The sequence below is a fragment of the Amborella trichopoda genome, chromosome 5 (assembly GCF_054954075.1).
Source record: "Amborella trichopoda isolate Santa Cruz 75 chromosome 5, AtrichopodaSantaCruz75HAP2 v2.0, whole genome shotgun sequence".
Classification (NCBI taxonomy): domain Eukaryota; kingdom Viridiplantae; phylum Streptophyta; class Magnoliopsida; order Amborellales; family Amborellaceae; genus Amborella; species Amborella trichopoda.
Window position 1 is genome coordinate 32,101,054 of NC_142340.1, and position 24,297 is coordinate 32,125,350.

Sequence of the window (24,297 nt, forward strand, 5' to 3'; positions counted from 1 at the left end):
CCTCTCGAAACTGAGAGGGTGTCTAGGAGGATAGGGCAGTGGTCTGCGGTAGGTTTGGGCAAGGCCACAGCGTACTTATTTTATATGTATCATATTTTTAAAAATTCATAAATTCAATTCCCATGTTTTATACATTTTTTTATATTTTTTTCTGAATTTTCATATTTTCCCAATTTTTTTGAATTTTTTGGGCTTCTTGGGCAACTCAAGGCAGATTGGGGTAAGTCAACTCTGACCAGCCCTAGCAGCTCAGACCATCCAAGGTCCAAATTCTGCTCCTGTGTCACATTTTCAAACATTGCTCAATTCAATGAGCCAATCTTCTCGGCTGGAAATCCCACTGGAAACCAGGTAATATTTTAATCAAGTATGCCAACCTCCTCCTGAAAATTTCAATTCTAGAAGTCATATTTCACAGCATCCCTGTAAAAAGCGGGTAGCCAAGTGGAGGAATGTAAAGCAACCACAAAGGAGGAATGACCAAAAGAGAACCTGCAAACGCCACTTAGATGTCTCCTTTCATGAACAATCCATTTTTTTCCTACCCTCGCTCACAAATCTCAGCAACTTTTTCTTAAATGAAAGATCACCTTGTCATACAACAGCTTCTACAGGGAAATGCATGCTATATAGATGTGGACAGTCATGATGCCTAGAACAGAAAGCTTCAAACATGAAAACCGATCTCAACAAGAACAACAAAAAAATAAATGCTTTCAAAAAAATACAACTGTTTTCATTTTAATTTAAGTTGGCAGTAACTGACTTACACAAATTTGCTCTTTTGAATCAGTTCTGGTTTTCAAATATTTACAAGCTGCATTTATCCACTGCTGAACCTTGTGATCTTGGTAACCTATGCTACTTTTATCTAGAAAAGGGCAATGCTACAACAACCCGCAGTCTAGTCAAAATGCAGAGCATCATTTAATCCTGTAATGAATGGAAACCTACCAACATAAATATTCATTCTCCAAGTAAATCAAGGAAAAGCAATATATGAGCTAACTACCAGAGCATGAAGAATCAAAATCTTTCAGCCTTTGCATTAAACAGAGTCCTCGATACTAGTTTACGTTCCTCAATCTCAAACGGGCAGCTCTCAATAGTTACATTAATCTAGAAAGTAGCATCTGATTTTCTTTTTTTTACCTTTTTGACAACTAATTAGCACCTGATTAATCAAATAGATAGAAAATGTACCTCATATCCAAGTTTGACCGATGCATAGCCTCTTGCATACTTGCTGACATATCACTAGGATCTAAATCTTCTGCAGAGCCCAGTAAGTTGTTTGAAGAGTTCTTTCTCCCCAAGTAGTTCACATCTTTAGAAAAGAAATTCTCCAGTTCAGAGGAAGAACCCGTTCTTCCTACACCCTGGCCGAGACGTATCCTCTTTAGCGGGGCATGCAAAGTTGCATTACAAACTACAAATGACAGTGCTAAAAAGAAAAGACAGGTTCTTTAGCAGTCTAAGAAAAAGTGAATGTGGGCTAGCTACTTCAACAGACAGCCCAAATAGACGAAGCATAACAGATGTATCAGCTTTGCTGATTTCAGTGAGAAGTTAAACACCTGAGATTCTACTCTATTATATAATTTTGGCTGTTTTATAATGATAATGTCATTATTTCTTGTCAAAACAAATAGAGTCAGAAGTTTCATACTACAAAAGGGTATCAAGAGGGTATTATATAACTGGCACTTTGAAGAAGTTTTATTATGCAATTCATACAATAGTTTATGGGAGAGAAACAGGTTATCATGAATGAAAGAATGATTGTTTGTGAACTTTCAGGGAAAAAAAAAATCTTTCTTTGTGCTAGTCCATACTTAAAACCTGTGAAGTATGTCAAGGGAACCTTCAGTCAAACATAACTTGCATCCGATCTAAAGAATTTTAAAGATTGGCTTCACATGGCTTTCTGTACTGAGGGGTGACCGACAAAAAGCTGTCAGATGGATAAGAAGGGACACATTAGTTCTAAGGACGTCTTGTAGATTCTTGGGGAATTCAAAACTTCGTATCTAATTTCTATGTTATCTCATATTTATTTAGTAACTCAAAAATCTTATGCCATGGTCAATGGTTTCGTAAATCGGGTGCAAACATGGACTAAATGGGTTTATATGACTATACATTGCATTAGTCTGCTAGCCCGATAAGTTTTTTCATTTATTCATACATTTCTTAGATAAAAATAATCTGCTAGTCCGCTCTTAGGAACAATTTCATTAAATAAAAAATGATTACTTCAAACTTCCATATTTTTATATATTAACCCACAACCGAGTAAGAAAGTCTAACTTCTTGATTTCAGTAAATGAAATATACATTCAGTTTTCTAAGAAACAAGGACATAATACTTCAAGACAAAGAACACCACGACCAGAGGAATTGTACCACGTCTCCAAAAGCACATTGCTGAAGCCAAGAAGAGAACTAGAGACACGACTTGGCCAAAAGCACCAACCAGAAAATCTCATGGTTCCCTAATAGCCTCTAGGCGCCTAGATGCCACTCAAAACGATCTGGTCTTGTAACATTTCACATGCACAAAACTTGTGATTGCATGCACAACAGAAAGAGAGAGAGACAGAGAGAGAGAGAGAGAGAGAGAGAGATTATGGTAATCAGGTATCAGGCAAAAAAAAACCTAGGTGCAAGATACTAGGAATCAACACTAAGACTCATCTGATGTGACGCAAATGAATTATAACGGCTAATAAATTACCAATACATCCAAAAATAGATCTATAACAGCTAATTAATTGCTAATACATCCAAACAAGCACAAATAGGGAAAGTATACAATGATCCTCACGATCTCCTCTGCCTTCTGCATGTCACACATGTCAATGGCTAACACAGAAGCAATATGAGATTATAAGCTCCAACCTCCAATGATGAACAAAATTAAGCACTCAGCATGCAAAGATCATAAGCAGATACAATGCAAGCTCGACAGCCACAGGAAGAAAAACATGCAAGCATCTATGGCCTCCCTCAAACTACACATATGAGGCCAATCTACATCCCCAATCTTCTTTCCCTAAGCATATGACACTAAAACAACAAAGTGGGGGAAGTCCAGCTAATTACTTATTCAACCACAACAAGGCCAAAGAGAAATCGCAGCAGAAGTCAAGCTCGGGTAGGTCCTCACCGCGAGGGAGAGCACCACACACGAGGTATTACAGCAGAACCAATAGGTTGGGCACCTTGTGGCATAGTAGACTTGCAGAAATATTCTCAGCGTGTAGAGCTAGAACCCCTGAGCTCAAGTCACCTCAACGAGCTCAATGAGAGAGTCGCATGATAGAGAAGAGAGAGACTGGTGCGTCTCGAATAACTTAATAAGAGAGTAGCAGTAGAGAGGAGATGGACACCAGTACAACATAGGTCCAACCTCACCAACGCATGCTCTTTTATAGTTCCATCAGACCAACAGGTGTTACAACCATCAAAAATACCCCATAAAAGAAAGATACAAAAATGGACTCCTTTAAACAATAATATTAAGGAGAAATTTTGGTGATTTGGCAAAAATCAGATTGCAAAATGCTCGTATGTGAGAGCAAGTTGCAATATGCGTACGCACAGAGTCATAGTTGTGCCTTTGACATAATGTGGACACTTGAAATGCAAAGTGCACCTCAAAGCACCTATTGTGCCTGACACACATCACTTATGCTGTAAGCTCTGCTTATGTGCATATATTAGCTTTTAGCACACATAAGTGTTCCAAAGAAAGATGGTTTACAAAGGGCACTCTGTGAAGAAGCATGTTGGTCCCAAAGCATGTTCTTGAACTTCACGATATGGTTCATGATCACATGTTACTGATATAGAAAGAATTTTGCAGGGAAGAAAATCAAATAACCACGCCAATTACACACTACAATTTTACTGATGGGTAGGCATGCGGTTGATTATGTTAAGTGGACAAATAGTATCTGCGCATATAATATATATGCGGATGCACTTGCGGATTGCTTGAGGGTGTATAACTCAGAGTAATATCATTAGAGCTCAATGGAATTAATGGGTGAAATCTACGAGTACGATAAAGCCAAAACCATGTCGAAACTAGTGAGGGAATGTAGGCATGGAGGTTTTTCTCCATTGTTGTAACCAAATGCTCATTTTTGTTTCAACATTGAACAAACAGAAAAGGTTTCACCCCATTATAAGGACTCTTTCCACATTACATGTTAATCTACTTCAAATCACCAGTGCAACCATAAAATCAGCTTACAGAGCAATGGAATACATGTATCGGCACATTGGGAGCATTAAGGCACAGATTGTACTTCACACATACACATCACTAAGTTGGGCCTTTCTACTGATGCACACACACACCATGAACTGCACATGTACATGAGCATTTTACCAAAAAAATGTCCTTGTCAAATTTACAAAAACTGCCACCTAATATGACTGTTTAGAATTTATGCCATTGTTGACACGTCATACTTGTTGGTCCGTTGGAGCTCTATAAAAGAGCAGGTGGCAGTAAATTAAGAGCTATGTTATGCTAGTCTCTCTTTTTTCCTGCTACCCACTCACTAAGTTCTCAGAAGTGACTTGAGCTCAGGCGTACAATCAAGCCTTCTAAGGACACCCTCACAATACTGCTGCAAATCTAGAGTTCCGCAGCCTCCTCTTATTTCACCTTCTTTCTACTGTGATACCACTCGGTAAGTGTTATTTTCTCTCTCACAGAGAAACTCCCTGAGCTCACCCAACCTACGATGCAGCCCTATATGCAGCCACATTCTAGTGCAATCAGTAAGTGGATGGACTTGTTCTATACCCCCTAACTTTCATTTTTCTTCTCACAAAATATGGGAAAGGCATGGAATAGAGGATGTATAGATTGGTCCTACATGTGTAGTTTAAGGGAGACCATAGATTTTGCTAACACTATTTATCTTGCATGATATCGGCCTAAGATCTTTACGAGCAAACGGCACGTTTAGGTGCACAAATAACTACCCTCACCAAATCACCCTACTTGGCATAAGGGGAGAGCACATTTTTCGTAGTTTTGTCCTAATGTCCAAACTGGTGATTACCATATAAGCGGGGCCAACATGTTGGCCCAGCACCAAATACTAAATTCACATATAAAGTTGCACTATCTATGAGACATATGCCATCCAAAGACGTCCTATTAATTGTCCATTGGGGCTCCAAGATTATAGTTTCAAATTGCTTCTCTCTTTTGTATATAGAGATTCTTTAACAACGCAGATTCAAAAACCAAAATCATCTTCTGGAGATCTACTGGAGGGTGTAGTACGAGAGAAACAAAAGCCTCTTCAGAACAGTTTTTAAAAACTCCATAAAACTTGAGTCTTGTGTGAGACCACTCACCATGGTCAGGCACAAGGTTTTAAAAACCCACATCTTGCTTCCACTCAACTTCAAAAAAACTAGAACAAGTTTTTCCATGACATTGTACAAAACTTAGGTGAGTCAAGAGTCTTTGTTTGGGTGTGTTTGTGACAAAACTCAGACACACTTATAGAATCAAGAAATGACCATACAGTTTTAAACTCAGAAAGTCATGATAATGACTTTCAAATGAGCTAGAACTTTGGATATACCCTTGAAATGATGAGATAGGGTCATGCTCCAAAGATCATGAAATTTGGAGATCATATCAATGGGTTTCCAAAGTTCACTGCAAGCTACAATGCCCATATAGAGTTTATTGCGGTGAACGTTTCAAAAATGGACCTAATGGAGTCCAAAAGCTCCCAAACTCAGATTCATGCTTGATGAAGACATTATGAAGTTTTCTACCAAAAATCATGCAATTTGGATTGGTTTTCAAGGGCAAACCAAAGTTCACCAAGCCTAGTATATACATATAGGGGATTCTCGTGATGACCCATACATTTGGATCTAAATCTTGTCTAGATCAAACCAAAATGTATGGGGAGCTTTATTATGGTGAAATAAAGGTGCGCGATGAATTTCATTTAGTTTGGAAGAGATTTGCATAATTTTTTAAGATGCACCACGAGCGTATTGTTTGGACATGGGAGTCCCATGGTGAACTTTTTATTTGGGTCCAAATCAAATTGAAACTTGGAGGGAACAATCTAAAATCATATTTTAAATATTTCTGTGAAAGATGGTGTGATTTGGATAGTATCTTAAATGGTTTCTGAAGTTCACTTGAAAACTAGTGAAGGCATATGTGCCTCTCGCGGTGAACTCGGGATTTTGGTCCAAATGATGATCAAATGGGCTGAAATTTGGTGGAAAGCATGGACTGAAGCTAAGCAATACACTGGTAGAATTTTATGATAAAGGATTGCAGTTTAAAAGTGTTTTGGAGATCCATCACGAGCCACGGGTTATGTGAATACAGGGGGGGGGGGGGGGGGGGTGTGGTCACATCAAACTAAGAAAGATGGATCTAATGATGATATCATGAGATGCAACTTGGCAGATGCATTTGTTAGGCCTAATAGAGGCATAAAACACGTATCATGTGAATATAAAGAAGAATGATGAGGCTTTCAAAGTTCACCATGAGCTACATGCCCTAGTTCACACTGGAGCTATTTACGCTGGTGCTTCCAAAAATTCAGATCAAAATGATTTGATCTAGAGTGATCTAGAGGATGCAAGGAATGTTTCCCAAGTCTTGTTTGATCCTATATGGAAAAGTGAACCCAGAAATTGGTGAGATAAGAGGCAGGAATTAAGAATATCCTGTTGAAAGCATAATCTTGAGACTCTTTCCAAGATAAGAAAGATCTCATGCAGTTTCATTCCCTAAATCATGAGAAAGGATATTAGAAGGGATTTCTGGAAAAATCTTTCCATTCGACAGGGATAATCTCAAGGTTAGATTTGAAAGTTATCAAGTTCCTACGAACTTGAACACCTTTAGAGAAACTAATGTAAACCTTAAGTATTTTCAGATATATAGCAAGATTTTGAGTGTAATCAATGCCATTAAACTTATAATTTAAAGGTCATCAAAGATCATCACATGATAAGTACCAGAAACATCACATTTTCAGGCCTAGATAGCATATTCAGGTAATGTGATGGAGGAAACATCACATTTTCAGGCCTAGATAGCACTCTATGGCACCTGATACTCCAGGATCGATCCTCTGGTGTCTCCAGAAGATTGAAAATTCTGGAAACAAAAGATGACAGAAACCTACCAAGATTTGAAGATTTTTCTTGTTCACCAAGCTCGAACCCTGTATAAGGCAATCTTTTAGCATGATTTTGCAATATTTAGAGAGAGATCAGACTAGCACAAATCCCAGACCCTAATCTTCAGCCAAGACTGTGTGAGAGCTTTTCATATAAAGATCTCTACATAGATTCCATAAGGATTGAGAGAATTGAACCAAGACTCCAAAGCGAAGTTCAAGGAGTTTTAGAGAGAGAAAGCGACCCAGCTTGCCTCCCTCACTTCATACGCAAGGTACATGAAATCTATATCAATTCCAGGATTTGATATATACAATTTTCTTTCTTTGGGTCTCCTAAGACTTTGTAATCGCGGATCAAAGGTTTCCCCTTATTTGTATAAAGTCGAATGTAAATAAAATGAGTATGCCAAGCACCCGGAACTCTTCCCAAATCTATCTTTCAATAAAAGCACTCGGTATTTTTATGAATCAGGGGTGAAATTTTTTTTCTTAATTGCGTGCTTTCTCTAGTTTGTTTGAAATCATATTTCTTCCAAAATCTTCTTTAGTACACTTTTAGGCAAAATAGTCTTGAGTCAGCAAATTTTCATATTTAAGATGAAGAAGTTCAAAATAAGGAAAATTTATCAATGTAAATTTATTTGTTCCTTTTTCCGTTAAATACCAATATTTCACCCTGGTATGCATCTAAAGCTTGAAATCCATATAGGAATATATTTTTTTATTCATCATTTTTTCCGCCTCTTCTCCCATTCTTATAAAAACTTGAACAATACTGGCTGAGTCTACTTGAGATCTCAGTGAGTCGACTAGCCTCGGGCACCTAATGAGTCTTGAAGAGAGTTTAGGGTTTAAAACAATGATTTAGAGTGAGGAATGGGATGGTAAAGCAGTGGTAGGAAAGTGCCTTGAGATGTATATTATCTCACTAGAAATAGTCCAAAAGAAGTTTGGACTTTAGAGCGACAGAAATAGATATTCTAATCTGTAAAAGGAGAAATGTTGCTGGATGCAAAGCACCCAGCTACAAGATTAAGGTTGGAAGGTCAACTATAAAGTTGGTGCCGAAGCATAGAGTCCATGGCCACTCCTTCAATAGCCAAGGTTTTGAAGAAGCTGGGAACATTATCATAAATGGTCCTTATGGAGTCAAGAAATCTTATGCAGATCAATTGTACAACAAATCTTTGTTCAGGTAAAGGCGATGGCTCTTTTACAAATATTGTTGAGGTAAAGGTGATGGCTCTTTTAAAGGACTTCAAGTTATGTATACCACCGTTCTCTTGCCAAACAAGATTGAGTTCCCTAAACTAGGTTTGTGTGTGTTTGATACCACCCTTCATAGTACCATCACTACAGGAATGACTAGCCACCCATGACTTCATTAATTAGTAAAAAACAACAAAAAGCAATGACTCACAAATCTAACAACTCATACGTGCTGGGATCTCCCAACCTAGGTGGCCATCTAGCTCCCGAATCTTGCTCCCCCATCTCATGTAAGGGATCTTCAAGGGATCTCGATTTTTAAATTTCGAGGTCTAGATCCCCACTATTAGATATCTCGATCTCTACATTAATGACTAAGATAACGACCAAAATGACGAGTTTCAAGCCTGCTAGCAATGCTACTATACTTTTAAAATAAGAAAATTATTTTGGGCTCCCCTATTATTAGGAATTTAAGACTAGGTTAAGTAGAGTTTCTAGACACCCATCCTTTATTGAATAAAAAAGAGTACAACTTTCATATTATTTAATAATAAATTTTAAAGAATAGAATGTTTCAAATGACATCTAAAAACATCATCCTTCTTTGTTGAAAACTGAAAGTACAATTATTTGATTAACTTAATAATAATTTAAAAAATAAGAAAATTATTTTGGGCTCCTCTATTATTAGGAATTTAAGATTGAGGTTAAGTAGAGTTTCTAGACACCCATCCTTCACTCAATAAAAAAAGAGTACAACTTTCATATTATTGAATTAATAAATTTTCAAGGATAGAATGTTTCAAATGAAATCTAAAAACATCCAAGTATTCCATAATATTATTGAAATCTTTTACGATTAATTTATGTAACAATAAAACCATATAATAGTTTCCTTTGCCTGGATCATTCTATAGACCTTTTTACAACAATCATTTTATAAGTCTATGCATGTGAATCTCAATTCTGTGTTATCAAGACTTTGATCCCATGTTGATGAATCACGGCTTGGTGCACCTATGAACCCTGAGATTTGACAATGTGAAATCTGGATCCTATATAGTGGGGAGCGAGATTCCTAAATTAAGAGAGAGAGAGAGACTCTGTAAAGATCCCTTGTCCAGAGCATTCTCCACGTAGGGTCGAAGAATCTGGTAATGATGGCTCCATCTAATTTCCTTTTGATTTTACTTCAGTCCATCTATACATATGTACTTTGTATACAAGTGTGTGCATGCATGCGTGTGTGCACGTGGAGAGAGAGAGAGAGAGAGAGTGTGTCAGCATTGTAACCAGAGTATAGGACAAAGCCTGGCTTATGTGCAAAAGACTAAGATGCAAACCACAACCACAGTACGCCTGCGCACACACGCACAAACAAAGACAGAGAGATGTAACTGCAATCTGGAAGGACTAGCCAAACCCATGTGCAACAGCGTATGCTTCCAATCACAATATCCTCCAATTCGCAAGTCTTTCAATATGCACAAATGTCCAACCACTCATACCACAGATGATAACATCTAGTCCCTTAGTTAATCTAGTTTCTCCTTGTTCCAACTGCAATTTCTTTAATGTTAATCCAATGAAATTTCTAAGCATGTCAATCAATATTCAAATTAGAATCGAATTCCGTTAAATGCTAAAAAGAACCGTTTAGATAACTAAGAAAACAGCACTGATTGAAAGATATGTGTGTGGGTGTAGAGAAATACCTTAGTAGCTCTAGAAGTCATTGTTGAATCAACCACACCCTGTTCAGCCATTTCAGCTCGTGAGGAATCAGCTGTTGATGAAATATTCTCTGATGAACTTCGGGATGATGCAACCTCTATCACTGAACTACTTTTAACAGGTGATGATTGAAGAGGGAGCCTTGCCACGTGCTTTTGCTTCCCATCAAGCGATTGGAAAGCAATGACCTGGATCCTTCCAACCTAAAAACGTTTAACAGATATTTCAAATCAGATACAACAGTATGATACAAACGATTATAGGAAATCACAGTCTGTCAGGTCCTAACCGTCCATTCAAATGATGGTCACTGATGAAGAGAAAGTGACCAACATGTCAATGGACAGTGAACTGGTTGGACTATGATTTTTTCCAAAGTCGGTTGAATTATAGCAATACTTCCCAAGAAATTATGTGGCTACAACTCAACTATCCTCTACCCCACAGTATACTTACCTTACGTGCATCTTCACTGAAACAAGAGAATATCAAACCAATAAACCCAGCATCTAGAAGCTGGTACATTCCTTGAGTTCGCACATCTGCAGATGACACATCCCCAGAGTAAATCGAACTTAGGCAATATTTTTTACGAAATTTCAAAAAAGAGCAAAGGGACTCATGGAGGAAGTGCAAAAATTCAAGAAGAGAATTTCAAGCAAAGAAATTATTTAAGAAAATAAAATAAACCACTATGATGTGCATACTCAAGATATTATTTTTTTCTCTCTCTCTCAAAAATTGAGATTACATATTTTTTATCTCTATACTCAATAATTGAGATGATATATTAGTTAGGCAAATATAAAACTGAATTGGAAAGATGTTTCTGACGATGTTGATAATAAATTCCCTCACTCACTACTCAAACCAATCCACCCAATTCACCAACAGAAACCCAACAGTCCAACCACACTGAGTATGTACATGATCTTCCAGCATCACACACAGTCCTCTGCCACTTTCTCCCTCCATGAGAGAATTTCCGAAGAATAATTTCTCTAGATCCCTCCCTCCCTCCAAGAGACAATTTTCTAAGTATAACTTCACTTGATCAGTAAACATGAGACAACATGAGATTTGAAACCCCACAACCTGATGGGCAAGGATAAGAGCTGTAAGCCTGTAATCCACAGGGCTACAGCTTATAGATAATTATTTGTTTGCATTGCCTACAAATCGTGTATCCGAAGCCATTTTCAACAATATAAAGTTCCATCGTAACCAAAATGGGTCTCATAGTTTAGTTTGTCTCATAGAAAGCCTTATATTATATAGAAGCACCAAACTAGGTGACTTCTCTCAAAAAATGACAAGCCCCAAATCACATCTTACATCTTATACCATGTGAGGTTCTAGGTGGCCCCTAACCTCACTAATAATGGCTGCCACCCAATACAATGCAATCACAACCCTAAATTGAGAAAAAGGAAACCAACAGTTCTGTTCTCTGAGACAATCTTGGCCCCCTTTGACAAGTGATATAACCATTAATTGAAATAATACCACTGGGAATTGGACTCAACACAATTAATATTCTCAGTACTACATAATCTTCGGTGTTAGAGCAAGTTATTCCATGGGAGCTTGCTTGAATTCAACCATGTCAAATCAAATAATTCAAACCAATGGCTCTCACCTCTCCAAAAACCAAAGAGATGTTCTTCATTAAATAGATGCAAGAGATGGGGAATTTACAAGAAACTACGAATATTGTGGTGAAAAAAGCTGCTATAAATCAAAACTCCCCTCTAAAACCGATCCTAATTGTTTCCCTAATCACAAAAAACCATTCCCCATCATAATAGCTTCATTCCTAACATATTAAGACCACATATTCCTCAATCCTACTCAAATTATGAGACCTCAATATCCTCAAAACTCTGTTGGTATAAACTTTGTAGCGAGCTAGAAGGTCTCCTCCCATTTCAATTAGGAAATCTAATAGGAAACCCAACCCTAGTAAGAAATTCATAGGATACTAAACCACCTAAGAACCCCTATTCCAATTATGAAAGCTAGCTGTATTTGGACTTCTAATATATTCTCATATTACTTCAAACGATCTCCTCCAGAAGTCCACCAGAAGCACTATAATTCTCTAGGATTCAATTCCCATGGTTCCAACATCATTAACAACTTCAAAAAGTCCCCTCATATCAATCGTAAACAAAAGAAGCCCAAACAAGAAACCATTTCTATGAGTTCATTGAAAACTGGCATTAAAAATAATGAAAAAAATAGAACCTTAAAAGACAACAAATTATTTTAGGGGATGAAAACTTATGAAAGTAACAAAAAGTCCAACACGCCCTGCATCATAGATCTCATGAGTCAGTCTAAATTGGTGTACAAATGATACATACCTTTGTTGAGCTTTTCTAGAAAACTGAATCAATCATGCTCATTTTGGCCAGAAGGCTCTTCCTGATAAATAACAATTATATTCATAGAGGTGTATTCTATTCCACAGATTTTGAGGGGGCAAACACTAGGTAAACAACAGAGAAGAGAACTATGGAGGAAGCAACACATATTAGAGACAGTCTTGACTGGGAAAAGTTAGGGACAGATTTGCTCCCCCTTATCACAGATCAATGATTTCAAAGAAGAGCTCATTCAAAGATGAAAATGAACATGACAAGAAACACAAAGTCGAGGGGAATAAGGTCGAAAGCACATACATACCTTATGATCATCAACATAACCAAACAAAAAACAAATTTTGTGGATAAGGGGACATAAAGCAAAGCATCCAAAAGTATGTATGAGATTGTAGCTAGAAGGATGACCAATAAGTGGAAGTTATGATTGGCCATAGAGCTTCTCCCTGGAACAATTTAAGCACATCAACATCATTAATTATGGAATGGGATGTTTTTTTTTTTTGAAGAACGTTAACATTGTATTACTGAGACATTGTATTACTCAAAAAAAAAAATTCTCCAAAAACCTTTTCTCAAAAAAAACAATTTCTCAAAAAAAAAATTGTATTACTGAGACAGTAATGGTTAGAATGGGAGAAGACCGAGAGATTATGGAATGGGATGTTTCAACAACATGCCTTCACCTCTTGGTTTAACCACTTTTAATGGGTCATATGAAGCAAGAGCTTATATTGACAAACCAACCTCAGATCTAGAAAGTAATTTTGAAAACTATTAGAAATGTACTTTCCTCCTCCATCAGAATTATATCATTTCTCTTTGAAAAGCATCAATATATTTGTGAGTAATTAGAGAGCTTCAGCAAATTGAATTTGTATTTGACCAAATCCAACCATACCTTGGAAAAGATGTCAATGATTGCAAGGTAATTAGAAAAATCCCCCCCCCCTTTTGAAACAATAAATTATGTCCGTCAAACACCATAATGAAATATCTTCAAAATGGAAGTTGTTTAATTTACTCTGGTCAAACAAAAGAGCTTGCCAACTAACAGCGTACAACTTTTAACATCATAGACAGTGGACATTGCAAACCAAAACTAGATAATAACTTTGATGTCACAGACTCGAAGTCAAAATCTGCATTGTTTAGTTCTTTAAGAAAATTGCAACAAGGCACTATGTTAAGAGATTTCACTGTCAGAGGAAGATGGTACAGACTGCAAACTGCTTTTGAAGGGCATAAATGTCCACCCAGTTATCCGCCTGGGATGATTTAAAGATCATTTTGAACGCCTCTTCAAGATCTACAACCACTTTTCTGTCTTTGGCCCCTTCCACTCCATTATCTCCCCCTCCTTTCTGCCTCATTACCCTTTTCTCTCTTTGGTTCTCTCTCTCTCTCTATCTGAAATATTCTCTATCGATAAGCCCTATTTCCTCCTATTTTGCAAAGAAGCTTCCTCCTCCTTAAACAAAAAATATGTCCTAATTTTGATCGGGACCAGAAAGGCTACAACCAGCATTCATTTTCTCAACACAACCAGAGAAAGAGAGACAAACAAATGCTCCAAAAGAGGAGAGAGGGGGGGTAAGAGAAAGAATAAAGCCCATTAGTTGATAATCAGAAACTCACTTTCATAAAGGTGGTACAGGTATTGGAGCCAGGAGATAGAGAGACAGGAGTGGGGTGTCCCATACTTTCAACCGGTGTATAGGTATCCCTTAACACAGTTACCGGGATCTCCCTACTTGCCAGCGATCCCATGCCCTCGAAGCTGGACCTTGGGTGGATCATGCTCCCATATGGGGTGAACACTATCCCAATCCCTTAGGGATCAGCCAATGTAAATCACACCCATATTACCTTGATTATTTATAAGGAAACAAGTCTTAAATGCATCTCCATTACAAAAAGAAAGTAATTATGATGCAAAATCATGGTCTGCACATTTTTCAAAGAGAAATAAAATGCATTTACTGGATGGGTCATGGGCCTTTAGAATTTATCATGCATCTCAAAAAGGTGGGATTCGGCTCCCCAACATGTTGGGATCAAGATCCCCAAATTCAGGGTGTACGGAGAGCAATCTCAATCATAGGGAGCTTCTAGCCTATGACAATCCCACACTCCCAATCCCAACAAACTATGTCCCACAACCCACTTTGCAAGGAGCGAAATCATGACTACCTTTCTACACCATCAATTTCAATGGATGGTGTAGTCACAGCAGCACCAGAACATTTCACACACGCATACAGACAATGCATCTGCATATGTATATACCAATGAGTCTGCTATGCCTATATGTACATACATCAAGAGCATGAACAAAACATCCTAGCACAAAAACCAAAGAGTAAAAATGATCCAAGTATAGTCATCCTACTGATACATGGTTATACAAAACTCCATTATGTAGCATTAGATCAGCTATATTAACCAAATGACCCATCTTAACAATATGGGTTTATCACAATGCACCATGTGAGTGGATTCAGTTCCCCTACGGCTTATCACTCATTAGGTAGTCTTTCGGTAAAAACACTCTCGTGTAACAATATTACCTCAAAGTATAGAAAAGTTCAGGGGCTGTCACATTTGAAACCAAAATGCCAAATGGGTGGAAAGATCAAAGAGGCAGGCTGTTCACCTCAAACCTCAAAATATCATTGTCACAAGCACTGGCAAACACATGTCACACGAAAAGATCAAGACAACACAAAGCAATATGGAGTGTTTCAAATGCTACTTAATGGACGATTAGATATAATTTACCACAGCTGAAAAGAAGAACCCTTTAGTGTACAATGTATCTCAAGAAAAATGTCTACTAAAAAGATTTGGTGCATAGGATGGAAATTTATAAGATTTTCAAAAGAACATCAAGAATTAAAGCTTATGAATGGTGTACTCCATTGCAAATAGTCATGTAAAAACAACATAAAATTAAATGGCTTGGGCTGTCCAATCTGAGTAGCTCAGAAGAGTCCGAGTGGCCTTGTCAAATAACGTATGAGTCCAAAAAGGGCTAAAAATTGCAAAACAAAACACAAAAAAAATCTATATAAAAACAGTAAAAAGCAAAAGTTATAAACAAAATTAAAAGTCAACGAAAACTAGAAAAAAGTATATAGAAGATTGGAATACGACAAAAGTACAAGCCACCAATTCTTTTTCCAGCTTGGAATCATCTAAAGAGGTCTATGGTCTGATATGGCTATTTATCCTTATCCTTACTCCTGTAGAAAGGATCACAATAGGGGCATTAGTGATTGTGTCGATAGAACGAGAAAAATCTACAAGGATTCAACAACACATTGGACCTGAATACGCCGGTCCTGTGGGGATTCTTCAAGCTATAGCAAATGGGACCAAATTACTTTTCAAAGAGGATCTTCTCCCATCTAGAGGAGATATTCATTTATTCAATATCATTATGTAGTGGTCAATATGGAAAGCTAGAAGATTTCATAATCCTGTATTATCCATTTATTCCCTCGGGTAAAACCCAATATAAGAGTAATTTTAGGAACCCAAATTTTGGAGATGTAACCTCTTCAACCCTAGACTAACTTCCGTAAAAAAACAAAAAACAAAAAAAGATCTAAATAGAAATTTCTATATGCTGGAAGAAAAGAGTAATGTCTCAAGATTAAACAGAGACCATGCAACATTTGAAGGGTAAAATCTAAGTGTCACAAAACTCGAATAATTCAATCTTTTTTTCCTTAAGAAAATAATCATCTTAGTGATTCTTAGGTGGTTCCCAACATTTCAAACTAAAAAATCTCCCAATAGGTCTTTTGACTCGGGGGATAAATGCACAGTGTGCTCACACGAGTGCTCATATGGAAAATTTAGATATATAGCTTGAAACATTTCAGAAAAATCCAAAAAATAGAAAAACTGAGTATTTAATCAAAAAAATTCATAGATACCATTACAGATATAATAATAATATAGAAACATATTTATACATTATTTATTAGTGATTAATAAAAATATATAATTTTTTTAGGCCTTTTTAACGTAACCAACTTTGTACCTTGAACTCGCCTTGGCAAGGTGCCGAGGCTGAGTAACTTGGCCGAATCTGAGTTGTTGAATAGAGTTTTCAAACATCGTGTACAGATAAAAGTAAATAGGAGGGCTCAAAACATTGAACCTATAAGCCACAAGGTAATTTCAAAAAGCAAAACTCACATATAATTCATCAGCACACATTAGAGAAAATGAAATGAAAGCAATATCATCTCAAACTGGGAAAAAACTATTCAATAGAATCTCCAAAGATATAACCAACTTCAATCAAAATCATATCCTTCTCTCTCTCTCTCTCTCTCTCTCTCTCTCTCTCTCTCTCTCTCTCTCTCTCCTGGTTTAAAAAGTGGTTTTATACATGGGGACCTTCGCCAGATATACTTCTTGGATATATATATATATATATATAATATTTTCATACCAAAATCCCACTTGTACACATAGCTGGTTTTTACAGTTCAGGATAAAATACCTACGAGAAATACCCAACTGGTTTAAAAACTGGCTTTATACATGGGGACCTTTGCCTGATATACTTCTTGGTTCGCTTAAATAATTGAAACAAAAATTTTTTGAGCCCAACTATTTGGGGTTGGTTATGCAAATCCTATCTCACCATTGAGCTCTATCAATGGTCATATGTTTTCTCCCTACTTCCATCCATGTCCTTTGGGGCCTTCCCTCTGCCCTTTGAGAGAATTGCACTTAAACCAAATCACCCCCCCCAAAGGGTGTTGTTCTAGGTCGACACTGCACATGAGCAGACTGATAGATTTCGAGAAAGTACATATGGTTGAGAGAGAAACAAGGAGAGGAATGGAATGTTTATCAAATTCTCATTAACCAAAAAATGAAACCTAATAGGGTTTATATAAAATGTATATTTTGTTTTAAACCAACCCCTAGAGAGATATAAGATGATAATAGAGGACAAATAACACCATACAAAATTCTACATTTTATTATATATACACTATCCTCCCCTCCAAGCTGATGCAGTCATGAGTAAAGCATTAGCATGTGATGTTTTCAAGTGACTAGTTTGGTGAAGATATCGGCTTTTGCACAGTAGAAAAAACATAAGGGAGAGATAATGTACTATCAAGGCAGCGATCATGAACATAGTAGCAATCCACATTAATATGCTTTGCTCGCTCATGAAAGACTAGATTACATGCAATCTTAGTCGTAGTCGCACTCTGGTAATACCATTATCCCTAGTCCAACTGGTAATTCCTTGGTACTTGAGGATGTCCATCATGTTCCCTACCTTCCACTTGATTTGATAACCTTTGGGCAATTAGTTGACAATAAGTGTATCTCATTTTTTAATAAAGTTCATGAAATGTAGTACCAAACAACCAGGACGGTGATTGGGAAAGGCACTAAAAAGTGTCAGCTCTTTAAACTTTACTTCAACAAAGCTCCATCCCACCAGTCAAAAGCCCTACCAGTTTGCCATATTTTCCCTTCTCCTTATGACATAAGCTAATCAAATTCTCTCTGGTATGTTTGGCATTGTCAGTTAGGTCATCCACATTTTCAAAACATGTTATCTCTTTTGATTTTTGGACTTTCACTTGTTGTCTTTTCCAATATAAAGGTTGACAAAAATACTTTTTGTGAGAGTAATAATGTATGTATAATAAAATGAATAATTTTGTATGTTTTCTTTCTCTTTTATTGTCATTTTACATTTCTATAGGGTTAATTTAATCTAAACCAAAAAATACATTGTATATAAATCCTATTAGGGTTTCATTCTTGATTAATGAGAATTTGATACAAATTCCATTATTCTCCTTGTTTCCCTCTCTACCATATTTACATTCTTGAAATCTATCATGGTATCAAAGCACTGAAGATTTAATCATTTCTTCACCTGCTACTACTCGTGCAACTTATTTATTGATTCATCTGTTACTGCTCACAAATCATCACATTTTTTTGTGAAGGTCAATTAAAGTTTAGATTTTAAATTTACCCTTATCAAGCTCTATAGTAAAGAGACAAAACCATCACTGTGGGTTTCCACTTCTGCCCACGTCATCGATCATTCTTTTCAATCTCTTTTGCTCATTGTTCCTTTTGCTCATGACCGAGAGAGAGTAGCGCATTCGTTATTATTATTATTGTTATTGTTATTGTTATTGTTATTGTTGTTGTTGTTGTTGTTGTTGTTGTTGTTGTTGTTGTTGTTGTTGTTGTTGTTCTTGTTGTTGTTGCTGTTGTTGTTTATCATTATTATAATAACAAGCAGGGCCGAACTTTGCTTCACCCTTCCTTTTGCGCTCACTCACAAGTCTCATCACTTTTCAAACCTCTCTCCCTTCTTTTGATATATATTCACTTCTCGCATCATTGTTATTACTTTCCCCTTTCACCCATCAACCATTATTATTCATCAACCATTTATTCTTTTGATATCAAACTGTTCACGTCATTATATCCATTTCCCCCTCTTTAATATGAAACGTCATTCCTCACTCATATCTCTCTCAATTCCCCAAAAAAAAAACTCACTCAATTTAGATTTTTTTTTTTCTTTCAGGGGATAAATTCTTCAAATAAAATACATACAAAATTACACACTTTACAATATATATATATATATTATTACAAACCACCGAAGTCTACTTTCTCTCATTTTATCGCCTATTGGAGCTACCCCTAAGTTTCCTTGAATTGTTCATTTTGAATTCTATCATTCCTTGTCTTGTCACTTATCCATCTTAGTATCATCATCTTAGCTACACTCATTCTATAGATATCTTGTCCCTTAACCACCTAACATTTCGTCGCATAAAATATAGCTGGTCTTATAGAACTGAAGGAAACATCTCCTTCAGTTTCATTAGATTGCAACAATCTCCAGATGCACATCTTAATTTCATCCACCCAGCTCTAATTCTATGAGTAGGACACACACTCTCTCTCTCTCTCTCTCTCTCTCTCTCTCTCTCTATATATATATATATATATATATATATATATATATATATATATATATATATATATATATATATATATATATATATATATATATATATATATATATATATATATGAAGATACTACAAAACCCTTATAGGCAAAAATGAACAGCGATTTCGCCTACCCTCGTCACTATTCAAACTTCATCCCACAGTCACAGTTGTCCGGTAGTGTTTCAATTTTCAATTTTTTTTCTATAAATCGGAATGATCTGAAATGTGAAGTGTCTCTTCATCAAAAATAGGCGAATCTAATAAAAATATAAAAAACCAATTTGAAAAATATAAATTGACCAAAATACCCTTGAAAATTTACTGGGGTATTTTGGTCAATTTATATTTTTCAAATTATTTTTTTCATATTTTTAATAAGGACGCCTCACTAAGATGTACACACATTCCAAATTTCAAATCATTTCGATTTGTAGAAAAAAAATAAAAATTGAAACACTACCGGACAACTGTGATCGTACAATGAACTTTGGACGGTGATGAGCATAGACGAAATCACTGTTCATTTTCGCCCATAGGCATTGGGAAGACTTTTCCATATATATATATATATATATATATATATATATATATATATATATATATATATATATAAGAAAAAGTTATACAAGATTGTAACCTTACTTCTTACTGTTTATTTTATTTAGATGGTGTAGATTTGATATTGTCTTAAAAGACATGCACTTATTGATATACTCTTAAAAAAAATGTCAAATCTGTATCGTCCAACTAAAATGGACAGTGTAGAACTCGCAACATTATTCCACAATTAAGGTTGTCACCTTACATAAATATGTGTATATATATATATAGGGAAAAGATGGGATTAGCCCACTAGCTCATATGAGCCCAACGTCCCAGATTGATTCTAGACCGATCAGACGATCACAGATGTCCGATAGTGTTTGAATTTTAGTTTTTTTTCTACAAATCCAAATCACTTGAAATTTTGGACATGTGTTCATCAAAAATAGGTGAATCTTCGAAAAATATCAAAACAATATTTTGCATAAAATAAATTGACCAAAGTACCCCCGAAAATTTTTGGGGGGTATTTTGGTCATTTTGCTCTACACGAATAATTTTTTTTATATTTTTATTAGGAACGCCTTGATGAGAAGAACACACACCTAAAATTTCAAGTGATTTGGATTTGTAGAAAAAAAAAGAATTCAAGTACTACCAGACATCTGTGATCGTCAGATCTGGGCTTTTGGGCTTATATGTTCATATGAGCTAGTGGGCTAATCCCATCTTTTCCCAGATAGATAGATATATATATATATATATATATATATATATATATATATGGATATGTTAATGCAATAGTTTTATTCTAATATAATGGAACAATCTTCAAAAACCATGCTAGGGGCATTTGTTTGGCCTCAATTTTTATATAGTTTTTTATTTTGATGAACTATCGCAAAAAAAAATGTGAAAATAAACCCCAAAAGGTGTTTTTAAACCCAATTAACATCAGCCATCCTTTTGGTAAGATGCTTCGATCTAAGCCTTGTAGCGATTCTTTTTCTTTTCCAAATTTTGTATATGGTTTTATTACCATTTGATGAACAATGTTAATAAAGAAAACATTGATTTTGAGTTTGTAAAGGCCTAGATCTCAAAGTTCACCAAATGGACGATTTGCATTCATTGTAGAAGAGGGACTCATTTTATGCATTTCTAGGGTACAAAATGAATTTTTCCTTTTCTTTTTGGGAGGTGGGGTGTTGATTGTTGCGATGAAGAAAGTCCATGCGTAAAAAAATTTGTTTTTGTTTTTTTTTTTTTGGAGGTGGGGTGTTTGATTGTTGAGATGAAGAGAGTCAGTATGCAAAATTTGGGAACGTACAAATGCCACAAACATGGTTTTCTAGAACAGTGGTTTCATTATATTACAAGAATACTGTGACATGACATCACTCCCCACAAATACACACACATAGAGAGAGAAATCGTAGAGCATACCAACATGAGACGGAAGAACAGTGATGTGGGGATGCGAATGGTACCACCCTATCACCCTTGTAGTAGTGCCGGTAGCTAGCGTCATTCTGTGCTTTAGAATCAAGTCAAAATACCTTTTCCTCCATATGATACTTCAACTATCAAATCAAATATGCATACACCAAGCTTCAACAATCAGGTGAAAGTACTTTCTACATTTTGATCATCTTTATTTTAGTTAAAGTTTTTTGATAAATTGAATCTTTTTTCACTTACCCAACAAAAATTAGAACAAAAAATTAATGATTCTTAAAATTGTATACATGATATTAAAAAAGAAAAGCCAATTAATGTGAATAAGCTTTGAAAGGATATCTCAGCTTCAGCTGATGCAGCAGCAAGCTGCTCAGGATTTGTCTCAACGCGATCTTTGGAACGGTCAGATCGAGTCTGAGGTGAAGCACCCCAAATAAGTGCTGTTCCACCGCCATTGCTTGAATACTACAAAATTCACGCCCTAAATCAGCAATGCCAACTCTCCTCAATCACAATACATTCTAACCTATACAATCATTCTTTTATTTTCTAGAATTGATCCTAATAAGTAAATAAATAATTGCTGGAAGAACTAAATCAGAAGCTCAAATTAGTCATGAGTACACAATCATAACAAGAAATCGGCCTTTTGAGGGAATTCTTCAAATCAGTCTGACAACCAAGTAAGTAGACTCATTGATAGTAATTGATGCCATAGAACAAAGTGGGAAACCTAAAAAACACGAAAACATTGAGATAATCAAACCCACTTAAAATCAAATGCAAAACTTGAGAATCCGCATGAAACTTCAAGGAAAACAAGAGAGTTGAAACCCACACCAAGATTTGAACCAACAAATAAAAGTGGGGTAGTGCAAATAGTATTTAAACAATACCCAACTGATCCATGAAAACCCGAGAGAGAGAGAGAGAGATTCATTTGAATACAACAATAAATGGTGATTGATTTGATAATAAAATAAGATCATAGAAAAGACATGCCTTAACGTCTCCAAGCAAAAGGCCCATGATTTCCTCAGTTTCTGTAGAAAATGCATGGGTGAGACAGGTGAGCCAAACCTCCTCAGACATTATCACACCTGTTAGAGACATTGTTCTGAAATTTCAGGAATTGGGTCGACTCAAGTTCAATGGAGCTTTGATCTTTGAAGACTTGTTACACTGGGGTTCATGAGGGAATGTGAAGGAAACATTTGTTGGTCAGAGGCGTTTGAGAGAGAAAACCATGGTAAGGTTTTATTTACTGGTTGGGTAAGGTTTTATTTACTGGTTGGGTTAAAGGGCCACTTAGAGAGAGAGAGAGAGAGAGAGAGAGAGAGAGAGAGGGAGAAAGGCGTATATAAAGAATAAGAAGAGGGGAGGTGAAACCCCTGCAAGTAGAAGGAGAGACGTGAATCCTGGGGACCTACAAGGCGCTCCTCGATGCCCTTGTTTTTAACCTCAAAAGCATTTGCGACGGTCCAAGAGGTGAAAATACAGGTCAAAATGACGGTCATGTCAATTGTATATCTCTACTGCATTATTAAGTTAGCTAATAAATTGAATTTTTTTTCGGTATTTGTATATGAATTTATAGCAAAACTTTTATAATCTAGACTAGTTATTATGTTTTGGGAAAGGTTTCTATATTTTTCCTAGAGCATAGAAGGTTTTTCTTACTATCGAGCCGTCCAATTTTGATCAAGAGAGTAATCGACTGTTTGATTTTTGATCCGACGTCTCAAAGTATTTTATTTTTAGTTTTTTTTATATAAATTGTATGAATATGAGATTTAGTATGTAACATATTCTCATTAGAGCGTTCCTATAAAAAATATTAAAAATATTTTTTTGATAAAATATAATGACCAAAATACCCCTTAAAACTTTCAAAAATATTTTTGTCATTTTATTTTATTAGAAATATATTTTGTTTTTTTATTTTTCGCTAGTGCAAGTTTAATAGAGGATTGGACGTCCAAAATTTGGTATCAAAATAGTTTATAGAAAAAAATTTAAAAATAAAATAGTGCAAAGATGTGACATTATGATTGGGGCAATCTTAGCCCTCCATTGAGAATGGACGGTTGGATAAGGGGAAGTATGTAAGTTTTATGTTGTAGGGGAAGCATAGAAATAGTGCCCTTATGTTTTAGTCCTTGATTAAATCTTTTTTTGGTATTTATATCTGAATTTTTAACGCAACTTTTATAATCTAAATTACTGGTTTTGTTTTAGTCCGTGATTGATTTACTATATATTACTATTTTATGCATAACGTATATTTTAGTCTATTATTAGGGCCAGTTTGGATGTAACCAAAATTGGAATATTTTTAAATTTCAAAAAAAAAATTGAGATAGCAATTGGAACCGTTTGGATAACTCAATTAGATTTTATTCCCAATCAAAACAAATTATGACGTTAAGTCAAATTTGCCCGTAACCGTGAGAGACAAAAATTTGAGTTCGACTCAATTTTCTTCGCTTAAAATTTTTTACGCTTCCCTCATCGCGCCTTCCCTCCCAACCTTCTCGCTCCGAGTCGCACTTATAAAAGCATCTCTCATACTCTCAAGCAGGTCTCACTGCTCTTTCTCTCTCTCATCAAATCGCTAAAAACATTTCCAGAGGTAGGTTTGTAAATGATGTTTTACATCCTCCATCAAATCGTTCCTAAGATGTTTACAACCTCAAAACATTTTGCAGAGGAAGCTTTGTAAAGGACATCT

The 24,297-nt window shown here is 35.9% G+C and overlaps 1 protein-coding gene across 7 annotated transcripts in view; it reads right to left on the reverse strand.

The window, feature by feature from the left end:
* BRCC36A (Mov34/MPN/PAD-1 family protein) overlaps positions 1-23,029 on the reverse strand; it is a 37,969-nt gene extending 14,940 nt beyond the window's left edge. For 4 of the 7 annotated variants that reach the window (XR_016055346.1, XR_016055347.1, XM_088866484.1 and 1 more), the window contains exons 1-6: positions 22,569-23,029; positions 21,905-22,031; positions 21,552-21,638; positions 10,602-10,687; positions 10,127-10,348; positions 1,204-1,379 (exon numbers count right to left, since the gene is read on the reverse strand). Coding sequence is in view for 2 of the 7 variants with exons in the window: in XM_088866484.1 (XP_088722610.1) it covers positions 1,204-1,379; positions 10,127-10,348; positions 10,602-10,687; positions 21,552-21,638; positions 21,905-22,031; positions 22,569-22,679 (809 nt within the window). In the remaining 5 variants the exon portion in view is untranslated. Of the gene's footprint in view, positions 1-770; positions 934-1,203; positions 1,380-10,126; positions 10,349-10,601; positions 10,688-21,551; positions 21,823-21,904; positions 22,032-22,568 lie in introns of those variants that run through there. The other 3 variants (XR_016055348.1, XR_016055350.1, XR_016055349.1) reach the window with 3 other exon arrangements.
* Positions 23,030-24,297: the final 1,268 nt, after the last annotated feature.